Below are 13,064 nucleotides of genomic sequence, written 5' to 3'. Positions count from 1 at the left end.
GCTGATTTTTTGGGGGCCTAATGAAGCCATAGAGGCCGCTCGGTCTCGCCTTTGCAACATCCGAAATAACTAATTTGTCATTAAAGTCATCCAATAAATTATTAATAACATTATTTTAAAGTTCATCATTGTTTACCACAATAGAGAGCGAGACCCCTGCGTGAACTCTCTGTTTGGGCCAACTAAAAAGGGGTCGTGGCTCATTTTTTTTTAACGTCGCTGGCACTGCTACAGTGTATTTACAGTAGACAAACACCACGGGATTTATTTAGGAGGGCGGGGGTGCTGGCTAACATGAGATTCCATTCGAGGAATGCTTATCTCAGCCGAGTTTAACAAAGCCTTATTGGAGCCTATTATTTGATTATTTATACTGCTTTTTTTTGGTTGTAATGTCTGCTTTTAGTTTAGTTTTACTTCTCCGACCCCAGAGACATAATTATACACATTTTTCTTTCCAAGTAACAGAGGGGCTCGCATAACTTCAGCCTGCAAGGAGTCTGAACTTCACTATCAATTTAAAACCGAGGTAGTAGATTTAAAGCAATCCAAAAGTGTTAGCTAAATGCAATACTTGCTGAAAAGCATTGTGCTCAATTTTTTTGTTGTCTCTTCTAAGGGCAATGCTCAATATTCATTGAAAACATTTCAACTTACCTACTTGTCATGTTGTGTAAGAATAGACCATCAGAAGAAAATCTACTAGATAGGTACCAATTTATAATATGGATGACATAACCAATTGGCATATATTTAAGGAGTGACCAGGTAGTCTGGCAGGTAGGAGCGTTGGTCCAGTAACCGAAAGGTTGCTGAATCGAAACCCGGAGTTTACAATGTAAAAACCTGTCGTTTTGCCCTGAGCAAGGCAGTTAACCCACTGTTCCCCGGGCGCCGATGACGTGATGTCGATTAAGACGACAGCCCCCTGCACCTCTCTGATTCAGAGGGTTTAGGTCAAATGCGGAAGACACATTTCAGTTGAATGCATTCAGCTGTACAACTGACTAGGCATCCCCTTTTCTTTTGCCGAGGCGTAGGCCCCTATCAGAAAGGATTTTGCAAACATTCAATTAAGCCAACATTTGAAACACATATAAGCCTAGGCTTTCAAAATGGTGATTAAAACAAGATTCATCCAAGAGCAATATTAGATATTATTATTAATGTCCATCAATCAACTAATGCGCTTTCATCACTCGCTTCAGTGGTCAGCTTTTGCGCGTGCCATTACTCGAAAAGGCATTTCGAAGAACCATCAAACACCGCCCCACAGCTGCTTGTTTGATGGAACTCAATGTCCAGTGTCTGGATTTTTCACATTGCACCATGGGTAGTGTGGTTGTAAGATGTTCTATGTAAGACGTACCCTCATGAGAATGCCCTGCCTGGAGAACTACAGTGCTCACAGCCGCACGATATACGTATGCTGTCAATCACAGTGGCGTCACGGTTGTTTAGTCGCTCAGGGGGCTTCTAGTAGGCTACGAGAGAGGACCTCTGCCTGATGCGCGCATGGGCTACATAAGTGGTGGGCTTTGCAGTCTGTGAAGGCAAGTGTATCACCATGATCAACCTTATATGGGGAGGATCTTCAACCTGCTTGGCTGCATAAATCCTAATCAAGATGAAGACGTGATCATAACGCATTCGGCATCGTTCGAGGCATCGGTATACCATTAAGTTCTGACGCGCACGATAGAACCGTGGACTCCGGGCACGGCTACAGAGGTGGTAGACTGCTAGGCGGGGGCTGGAGGCGAAAACAGACATATTTTAATGTTATTAATAAAACGGATCACAATGAAGCGCAGAAGGATAGTGGTTGCGGTAGGCTTCTGTCTTGCCTTCTTCCTTGGTACACTGATGAATTTGCTGTATATACCAGGGTTTGAGCACCATCAGAACCACGACCATAGAGTACATCGGTACTACCACGAAAAACAGCAGCAGGTTACAGGCGATTCACAGCTTCAAGTCGGCGAGTCAGTCACTAAAGCTGTGGCCGAGTCCAGTAGTAAACCTGCCGTAGGAAGCAGGCATCATCAGGACCTTCTGCTGCAGATACGAGAAAGATTCGATGAGGTTGTGCGGTACCGTCAGCGCCAAGCACATGGGTCTGGCACCGGAGACCCAGTCCGCCAGCTGGAGAGACGGAGGCTCATGGATTCAGAGCCAGGGGACAATTGGGACCCTATCAAAGTAATTGAGCGAACCGATAACCGACAGACGCATTTTCAAAATCGACTTTCACCTTCCATATACATGCACACAGCATCACGGAAAGATTTCACTATGACTTTGAGCAGCGTTAACGGTACTCCGATGCTTGGCTGCAGCAGCATAGACAACGTGACCAATGTCCAGTACCTCGGCTCAGGCTACACAAAGGCTGTCTACAAGGCGTCTCTCAACAACAGCTTGTCCGTGGCTCTGAAATCGGTGGATTTCGGGGGACACGATATGGAAAATTGCGTAAAGAAATATGGTTCACCTGGAGACTGCTACAGACTGGCGTCCTTCAAAATAGTGAAAGAAATGACGCTGATGGAAAGGCTACAGCACCCCAACATTTTAAAGGTAATCTATATCTAGGCTAGCTAACAAATTGATGCCTTACTGACCGGTGTCTTTTAGCCATTTCTGTTGCACAATTATTTATTTCGCTATAGGCCTAGTATCACACACAGACCTATTTAAAATGCGGTATGTTTTTGTTGCCTATTGCCTAAAGGATTTGATCTGAAATCCATTAATTTCATTATAACTTGTAGCAGTGGCCCTATAAATCATTTAAGTCTTCAAATGTAACCCAATTTGTGCTCTTTACGCAGTATCGAAGTTAGTTAATTGCCGTTTTGTCATATGCCAACAGCCAAACCGTGAATCATTCTTTCCCTAATGACTGAATAACCATAGGTGTGAAACTTTACATTTAAGCCTCTCGGCGTGTCAAAAGTGACACATGGGTTGAACACTTTGGACATTGGTGTGTATTCCATTTCCACGAGATAACTTGAGAAATCAGTCCAGAGTGCAGTGAAAACAAAATAGGCAACGTGAAATAAGTGCATGGTTGGCCTATTATTAATAGTGCCATTTGGACGATGTGTTGTCCGTTTAGTGGCTGATTAATAGTTTAGAGTTGAATGAGCGCCATCGCTTCATTGTCACCCTGTCGAGTTTAAGCCGTTCAGCGGTTTGCTGGATCTGCATGGCACAAGAGCCGGTGAGCGGTGAGACGCCCGAGGCTTTGCCGCATTCTACCTTGTATTTTATTTGCATTTACACAAGATCTGTGGCGTAGCCTACCGATACGCGGGTAAATCATAATACATTTGTGTAAGAAAGTCAGAAGGCCTTTTAATTACGTTATATTAACAGCTCGTCTTTAAGCAGCTTGTCCATAACATCACCAAAATAAATGCACGCATGCGTAAAGGGCGATTTTACAATTCAGACGGAGATAAGTAGCCTAGGCCAAATAGCCTTATAAATATCCACACTAATAAAGCATGTATAATCCATATAGGCCTGCAATGTAGGTCTACAAATAGTAATACACTAATACACAAATAGTAATAGTAGTACACGTATCCCTAGATTTATGCACGAGAACAGTTGCAAGCCTATACTCACGCATCTCACATTTTCCGTTATAGGGCCTATATTTGAAGAATGTTCTTCTAATGTTTCACATGTTAGGCTACTGTTTGAGAAAATATATGGCCTTGAGGTACTGGTTACAGTGGCATTTATAGGCTACAGCATATAGGCCTAAGTCTGCGCTTTACAGTAATATGTACCGCATGAGGCCCAATTAAAATATCCAAACAACAGCAATCCAAACGACATTGTTGAGGGCATTTCATGCCTTCATCGTAACTGTTGCCGGATAGATAGATAAGTAGTCATCAAACCAGTGGAAAAACGTGCCGTTTTGTTTTGAAATCAAGTGTAGTCTAGTTATTATAACCTAATTAAAATTAGGTAGGCTAATTGAAGGTAAAACAATAGTTGCACTTTAACCAAGTAAAAAGTGTCACGTTTTCAAGATAGACCTACTTGTTTTATAGGAATGGTACAACAGAATCAAGACAATAGCCAAATAGTCTATACAGAACATTTATTCAAATACAATACATGTAATCAATTAAGCTCCATAAAATAATTTTCTGGACAATATTATACGTTTGTGATCTTTTGATCAGTATTGCTATACATAAGTATTTTGTTAGCACAGCCGACCTGGAAGTTATCTAGTTAAACTGAACGTGTCATACATATTTTGAGTCACTTCTATCAGACTTGATCTTTCTGTTTGCATGGTGAATGTAGAAACATTTTGAAGAATTATACCCTAGCCTAGGATATAAGTGAATATCTGGCCCATAATCAAGTTATTTACCCTGTATGACGCTTTAGAGGTAGTTTACGTTCTTATCAAGATTTCAATTGCAAACAATAAAACAATGTCACACCCTTACAAAATGTGTATTATTGTAAAGCACACATTATTGTCAAACAATGTTAAACCCACATTAACCTTGAATTAAAATTAATAAATTAAACCAATGTATGTAAAACATATTTTTTTTTATTGACATTTTTAGACTTTAGTAAGGCTATATGGGGAGTTAGGCCTTTGCCACTTTTTGTAACTTATTTAAATCTTTGACTTATAACTTATAACTAACTGGGTGTCTTTCAATTGATTTACATTCAATAATCCACATTATTAACTCATATCAAAACTCTCCTCAAAACTTGATGGCCAAGCTATAACTTTAACCAGGCATTATTTTTTGACAAGCGCATTGAACAGTCACTACAGCATGTTAATACATTTGGACAGTTTCTAATGTTTTACTTGGTTTATTCATCAATAGGAAGTTCTTTTCGTTATAGAAGTTCCGTTGCGGAGTCAGGGTGGGAGTGGAGCACAATATAGTAGCTGCCCATCTCTCATCGCTCACTTCCTAGTCCATGTTGTGATAGGTACAGACTTACATTGATATTGACTATAATACAGGAGTGTTTATTTTTGTAACATTTTTAAAAACTTTTTTTGTGGTACTGGAGTCTTGGTTTGTGTGTCCACTCAGACTTTTCTGTCCATCACAGTGTAATACACACACACACACACACACACACACACACACACACACACACACACACACACACACACACACACACACACACACACACACACACACACACACACACACACACACACACACACACACACACACACACACACACACACACACACACACACACACACGTAGGCGTATACACACGTACATGCTAGCATTTGTGTGACTGGGAAGTGCACTCTGGCTATCCCACTCTATCATCGTTGTCATAAGCGAATAATACCAAGATGATTTATTTCAGGATAAACATAAAAAATAACAAAATTCATTTTCTGGCATGGAAGCTACATTGAGGGATTACAGGAATTGCTTTAGAAAATGTTAACATAAACTGGAAATGGTATGGAATTTCTCTCTCTAATCATAGGGAAAATATTATTTCTTTTTCATTCCTCTATGAACATGAGCACACTGGCCTTAAGGCTAATACAGGCACTTTTTTTTGTGCACCAGGAAAAATGCCTGAATGACTTCTAGGGTAAAGTTTACTGGCATGCTCCACTAGCCCGTAGAAAGAATAAATCACAGGAATAAATAATATATTAACTTTAAGACTGAATTAAAGCAATATCTCCATTACTAAAACAAATGTTTATTTTAGCTGGCTTAGGTTGATATTCATTTGACTTACGAGAACCATAACTTGAGATCTGTATGTATAACAATATTATTCACGTAAATCTCCCATTGACATCAATGCATCATTTACAAGAAAAATTGTGCAAACTAAACAACTGGTTGATTGCAAGTAAACGTTTTAGTATGTTTAGTATCCCAAAGAGTATTTAATGTTCAGCTCCGCTGATCCAATATATCCTGTTAGAGTAATGAAGTCTGGCTCTGTCTGAGCAAAACAGTCTAGTCTACAACACACTGTCTGCTTAGTGTCTGCCTCTGGTTGAGTCCTCGGTATGAGAGGAGCGACAGAGGCCCGTGCTCTCTCACTGGAGAGGGTGGGATCAGAGGTAGAAACCAAAGCAGTTCATCTCTGTTCTCCTAACTCAGCACACTTTTGGTGTCAATAGCCACGTTGACTGATACGGCTTGTCCAGGATAGATGGGGGGGACGCTCCTGCGAAGAGGAGAGGAGTAGTGGGCGACTGACTGGGAGGTCGAGGAGGATTGAGGACAAATGTTTCTTACACCAGCACGCACGGCAGGCGCCGTTCACCTTTCTCTGCCCTCGTCCATGTTAGAACGAGTGTGAATAATAGGAATTTGAGCTGATCAGTGAGGGAGATAACAAGAGGGGCTGCTTGCCTGCCTGGGCTGAGGGTGTGGGGGATGGAGGGAATGAGGGGAGGAGGGCCTGTGTGGCTCAGTTGGTAGAGCGTGGTGCTTGCAACACCACAGTTGTGGGTTTGATTCCCATGGTGGACCAGTATGGAAGAAAGAAAAAAAAAAAGATAATCTATGCATTCCCTCTGGATAAAAGTGTCTACTTAATGACATGAATGTAAGGGTTACCTGTCAGCAAAAGTATATGTGGTGGATACAGATGATCTGAGAGTGGTGGGACCTCTGGGCTGCTGCAGGGGTCTTGGCCTGTTTCTGGCTGTGTAGCGGGATTATGTTTACACAAGCGTGTCATTCTGTCAGTCTCTCCCTCTCTACCCCAGGGCCTGCTCAGTAGATCTCCTCTGTTAGTTGGGGAATCAGTAACCAGGTTGTGTTAATGTGAAAGCTCGGTGTCTGTGGGCCTTGGGGTCAGTTTGAGGATGAGTGGACTGGAGACAGAGTTGCAATTAAGCCAGGGTTAACACTTTAACCTCCGACTTCCATGGGAAGGAAGCTGGGGGGGGGGGGGGGGGGAGAGAACCCCAGAGAAATGTTGTCCAGGGCCTGCCCTGCCTCTCTAAGCCCTCAGCCCTGTTTCTGATCAACCGCTACCCTGGGTATGTTGGGGGATCAGCAGCCCTGCAGCCCCCACACTCTACATGGAGAGCAGGGTGCCCTCATGACCCTCAGAACCCCAGACCCTCACCACATAAACATAGGACATTTCTGCTTGTCTTCTTGCTCTGAAACTTTCCGAGAATATACAATACAGGCACGTCAACACTTCTAAGTAACAGATAAAGAAAGTCAAGGAAAGTACAGTTTTGAAGTTGAATATGGGCTGTTGTGCATGTGCTCAAAGAACATTAATAAAAAAGTCCCCCCAGTTTTAAAAGAGAAATGTGAACCGTTATTTGATCGGATAAAGTTACATTCGTGTGAAACATTATTTGATATGGCCAGCGAGTCTCCCACGTCATTTGCATTAGTTGAAGCTCTGTAACTTCTCCGCTTTATTTCACTCTGAGTTCATGCACAGCTCCTGTTAACTGGTAGTCTGAAGGTCAGGTATTGATTTGACAAACCCTGTGATGTGTTTAAGGAGGGAATGAGAAGATGAATACCACTCCAGAGTATTGGGAGTAAATTCTTTCTGCAAAACACCTTGTGTGCAGCCCTCTCCTCCGACACCGTTTTGAAATGTTTATTTCTACTGAGCAGTTGGATAAAACACGTTGATGAGAGTTCTTACTCAACAAACTGGTTTCTGTTTCCATATGCTTCCTTCCCTATTTCGTTGAGATGTAAAGGCACCAAATTCAGCAAAAAAAAAAATATATAATCTATCGATTTTACAGTCATCCAAAAAGTACTAAGTTAGCAGTCATACATATTTTCTTCCAGAACACTTGCTCCCAGACTTTGTTTTCAACCCTATGAAGTCATGCAAATTATATAAGGGGAAAGTAATAAACGGAGTGTGTAATCATCGAAACTCAAAACGTTTAAACCCCTTTATGCACCCAAACTTACGGTTTTAACAATTTCACCCTCCTCTATTTAATGCATTATGAGTCTCAAATCCATCTAATGTACAAGGATCAATTCACATGGAAAAGGAAAATGACAGAGGGTTTTCTGCCAGTTGCACTTGGTCCAAGTCTATGATTAAAACAAGGCATACCAAATCCAACCATTAATGTCATTCGATACACACACACACGCACACACACACACACACACACACACACACACACACACACACACACACACCCACCCCCCCCCCCCCCCCCCCCCCCCCCCCCCCTATCCTTGTGGGGACTAAACAATTGATTCCAATTCAAAATCCTATTTTCCTTAACCCCTTAACCTAACCCTAACATGAACCCTAACCTTAACCCTAAATCCCTAAACTAACCCTAATTTTAACGCGAACGCTAACCTTAACCCTAAATCCCTAAACTAACCCTAATTTTAACCCTAACCTTAATTGTAACTGTAAACCTAACCCCTATGCCAAAAATAGCCTTTTTCCTTTTGGGGAACGGCGAAATGTCACCACTTCTCAGAATTTTCCTTGTTTTACTATCTTCGTGACTACTTCTGGTCCCCACAAGGATAGACACACACACACACACACACACACACACACACACACACACACACACACACACACACACACACACACACACACACACACACACACACACACACACACACACACACACACACACACCTAAGTTAAACCCCTACGCTGCACATGGATACACTTCAAACATGCATTTCATACAATTTCATGAATAATAGTTCAAAGTATGTTACTTATTACCTGATTTGTGAGTGAAATTAAAAGCTCTACTTTTGTTATTAGGCTTACAGTAAGTCCCCACCCAGTCCGTAGCAGAGATCCAGAGAGAATCCAGTTGGTATGATAGAGGTGTTCTTGTTTGACTGACACTCAGTCCTGCAGTTACCCTGTCCAACAGAAGAGCAGCAGTGTGCTCTGTGCTCTGGCAGATGCTGGGGATTTCATCTCTGGACAAACATGTCCGCCCCGGGGCCGGTTTGATCCGGGGCCAGGAGGCCTTCGTTGAAGAGCGTGTGGTGACTGAGTTAACTGCCCTGCCGACCCCGGCGTTTATTTACACATTAATAATGTCCCACACAGAAATGCTTTTGTGGAGCATCGGTGCGTTGGCATATTATGACGCGCATAGCATATGTTCTCGACTATTTCATCTGCTACTAGAGCAGGGCAACCGTTCCATCAGCAGCACCCCCTCTTGGCTGTTAGACACGTCTCACTCTGATGCTACCCTGGTTACCCGGCCTCACCTCAAGCATGGATTCATTCTCTTTGTCCATCTTCAACTCTCAGCATTATTAACCGGTCTCAGTTGAAATGCACATTCCCGCTACCCTACATTTAGTTTAGTAAGAATAGAGAGACCTTCCAACCTTCCTTCAACTCAATTCTTGTGTGTACAGCCAACTGGCCAGTGGGGGTTTGGCCTGTGTGAGTGTGACTGGTCCCTGGGCTGGTGTGTGTTTGTAGCCCTGGCCCTTGGCCCCCTCTCTGTTCCCGGGGAGGCCATGCCGTGCCATGGCATGCTGACTCACTCCTGCCTCTGGCCGGGAAAGTGGTGAACTGCCAGGAGATTGGCCTACTAGGCTTGGTTCCTAATGTGCCTGTCTTTTCACACTTACCTCACCTCAGATTTTCTCAGCCTTTTCGCTAAGGCCACGCTCTCTCATACTCTATATACACCCATCCAAAGATGCACTTAGATAAACCTCTATGTACAGAAGAAACAGAGACACATCAAGACCTGAACTCACAATAGCAGAATAGATTCTGAACTCAGAACAGCACTCACAACAGAACCGCTCAGAATCCCTTTGCAAAAAATATATAAATACATTTGCACAGATTAATATTTCTCGGAAACACTTCAATGATGTCATGCCTTTCTCAGTAAAAAGACATTATCAAACGACCGAGGTGAGTGACCTCTGAACCACAGTCAGACAAAATGGCACCAGATTCAAAGCAAACACAAAACACTGCCCCAGCATGCGTACAGCTGCTATCTCACTCTGGGCAGCCTTAGCTGCCGATGAGTCTAGTCTGACATGGAGGGAAAACACTGTCCTGATGCGGTCGTGTTCGCACAAGAATGCCTCCGCTGCACACAATACCAACAACTTCAGCGCTGGCTGCAGACGTGGTGCATACAGTACACACAACCTGGAGATGGCGTGTGCTGATAATAGCCATTACTGTGAATTCAATCTCCGATAACAAAACTTTCCGTACACTCCAACCCCAAGGAAAGCTTCTCTGGCATTGCCAAGGGCAATCTCACACACACGCACGCACGCGCTCACACACGCACTCACACACATTCACTCCCCCAAAAAAGGTGTTCGTCCTGTATTGATGGCCCTATATATAAAAAAACACCATTCTTCTTTTGCTGCAAAAATGCACTTTAAATTCACGTACTCAACAGAACAATTTTTACAGAGAGAAATAAAGAGGCTCTACAACACTCGAAAACTTAACCTCAACTGAACTCAGTTCATACATGCATTCTCACTGCACGAGGAAAAGGGGCTGATTTAAGCTCTATAAGTGCAGTCTTCTTCATGTGTTTGTCATGCTGCACCCAGTGGTGGGGTAAGGGGGCACTCAGCCAGTCTTGCCCACAGGCCCCTCCTCTCCTCCCACAAGGTTGGCACCCACTGGGCACCTCACATTTCCCATCACACAGCACCGCTATAAATGTCTCTGCATCGCTCTTCACAGACACACCCAAACTGCTAACAAACAGTAGTCACCCTCAGAGAGAAGCCTCCACTGCTTTACTCTCAGACAATGCTACATTCTCACATCATTCACTTGTAAAAGCCTTTTATTAACCAATAAACAACATGCGATGCCACCTTCTCTGTTTTGCATAGTCAGTGTTTTCCCTGATGGTATGGTTGACAGCCATATTGGTTGTTATGCTTTTAGATTGAATTTCATGCCCACTTATTTTAACCAGTTCTTCTGGCACAAATTATCTTACACAAATGTTTACGCAAGCAAAGGGCCGGCATCTCTAGGAGGCACTTACCATAGCAATAAAGAGGAGAGTAAACTACTTCAATCGACCAAAAGAAACATTAATGAGTGCCAAAGCTCTCGCATGTCTCATTGCGTTTTCATTTAAAAACATCAGAATGCATGCAACCGACATACAGTAACTCAATCTTCTGAATGAGATTGTTTGTCATTGATGGCTCAGATTTACACTGAGTGTACAAAACATTAGGAACACCTCTTTTCATGATGACATAGACTGACCTGGTGAATCCCGGTGAAAGCTATGATCCCGTATTAATGTCACTTGTTAAATTCACTTCAATCAGTGTAGATGAAGGGGAGGGAACAGGTTAAAGGATTTTTAACCCTTGAGACAATTGAGACATGGATTGTGTGTGCGTGCCATTCAGAGGGTGAATGGGCAAGAAAAAAGATTTAAGTGCTTTTGAACATGGTATGGTAGTAGGTCCCAGGTGCACCGGTTTGAGTGTGTCAAGAACTGCAACGCTGCTGGGTTCTTCACGCTCATCAGTTTCCCCGTGTGTATCAAGAATGGTCCACCACCCAAAGGACATACAGCCAACTTGACACAACTGTGGAAAGCATTGGAGTCAACATGGGCCAGCATCCCTGTGGAATGCTTTTGACACCTTGTAGAGTCTATGACCCGACTAACTGAGGCTGTTCTGAAGACAAAAGGGCGTGCAACTCAATATTAGGAAGGTGTTCCTAATGTTTTGTCCGTTCAGTGTATATCGTGTGTGTCTAGATGAAGAACCAGTGTTCCTCTGTGTCCTCTCCAGTTGTACGGCTACTGCTACCAAGACAGCAATGACATCCAGGACACAGTGACAGCCATCACAGAGCTGGGAAGTCCTCTGGAGATGATCCAACTACTGCAGACCTCCTGGGAGGAACGCTTCAGGGTGAGTGTTAGCGGACAACACACACATTTCACTTAAACACGGGCCCTCACTTAAAACAGTGTTTTAATCAAATGATATGTTGACATTATCATTATCTTGTGAACGTCTTGTGATTTTCTCTCTCTCACTGAACAGAGTGCAACATGTATGAGTCAACAGAATAGGCTGAATTCTGGTAGGTGTTACTGAGGGACTGAGAGTAGATCACATGCGTAAGTAGATACTAAGGCCTGTGACGCAAACCCATTACAGGCTGACTCAGAATGTAGAGCGAATTGGCTGAAACATGGGCTTGGTTAACCTGGTTTACAGGGACACTACTGGTATAGCGGATGGTATTTCCAGGGCCCTTCTCCTGCCCAGTTTCCTGCCTCCCTAGCTGGGTAGCATGGACCTGTGTGCCATTGGGCCGGGTCTGCCGTTCACTGTCGCCACAGAGCCGCGCTCTAATTATTTCCTATTGCTTCCTGTGGCCGGGGGAGTGTCCACCCGCCTGCCACACAGAGGATGAAAGAGCTTCGGTGCATGAAATCACCAGCAAGTGCTCTCTTCCTCTCTTCTCTCTATCCCCTCCTTTCTTCTGTTCCTTTCTCCCTTTCTTCCTTTCCTCACTGGCAAGACTGGAGGAGATTCACTGAGACAGTCAGCTCTTCTACTGAGAGATCCTTCAACACAAACGTTTTGTGATGATGAATACAGGATGGGAAAGATTGTTGCCAAATTTCAAATCAACCTATATCTGTTGACATGGACCAGAAAAGGAATGGATAGACATATATATAAAATAAAACATAGTAATAGCTTCACAATGCCTTCTGATAGGCCTTGGGCTTCCTTAAGTGCCTTGAGCTTCCATATCATTTACATCTATACAATCCTTTCAGATTTGTACAAGTGCCTGGGGGGTAGGGCTAGGAGTGGGTTTGGAATTGGGCATGGGGAAGTTAGTTAAAGAGTTCCCAGTGTAACCATTGACACATGCACAGCTCAACACGTCCTTGGATGTGCCGTCACTGTCATTTATAACACTACACACTAAGCCTATCTACATGTCATCACACTAGTCTATGACCTCCTAAAGCATCATTTGTTTTTATCCCTAATCAACACTGT

The 13,064-nt window shown here is 43.3% G+C and overlaps 1 protein-coding gene across 1 annotated transcript in view; it reads left to right on the top strand.

Annotated features, from left to right (window-relative positions):
* Positions 1-1,482: 1,482 nt before the first annotated feature.
* LOC106605748 (extracellular tyrosine-protein kinase PKDCC) overlaps positions 1,483-13,064 on the top strand; it is a 41,472-nt gene continuing 29,890 nt past the window's right edge. The window contains exons 1-2 of the mRNA XM_014201656.3: positions 1,483-2,580; positions 11,829-11,951. Of these exons, the coding sequence (XP_014057131.1) occupies positions 1,780-2,580; positions 11,829-11,951 (924 nt within the window). The 5' untranslated portion in view covers positions 1,483-1,779. The remainder of the gene's footprint in view (positions 2,581-11,828; positions 11,952-13,064) is intronic.

The sequence above is a fragment of the Salmo salar genome, chromosome 01, assembly GCF_965601325.2.
Source record: "Salmo salar chromosome 01, fSalSal1, whole genome shotgun sequence".
Classification (NCBI taxonomy): Eukaryota; Metazoa; Chordata; class Actinopteri; order Salmoniformes; family Salmonidae; genus Salmo; species Salmo salar.
This window is presented reverse-complemented; position numbering and strand designations above follow the sequence as displayed.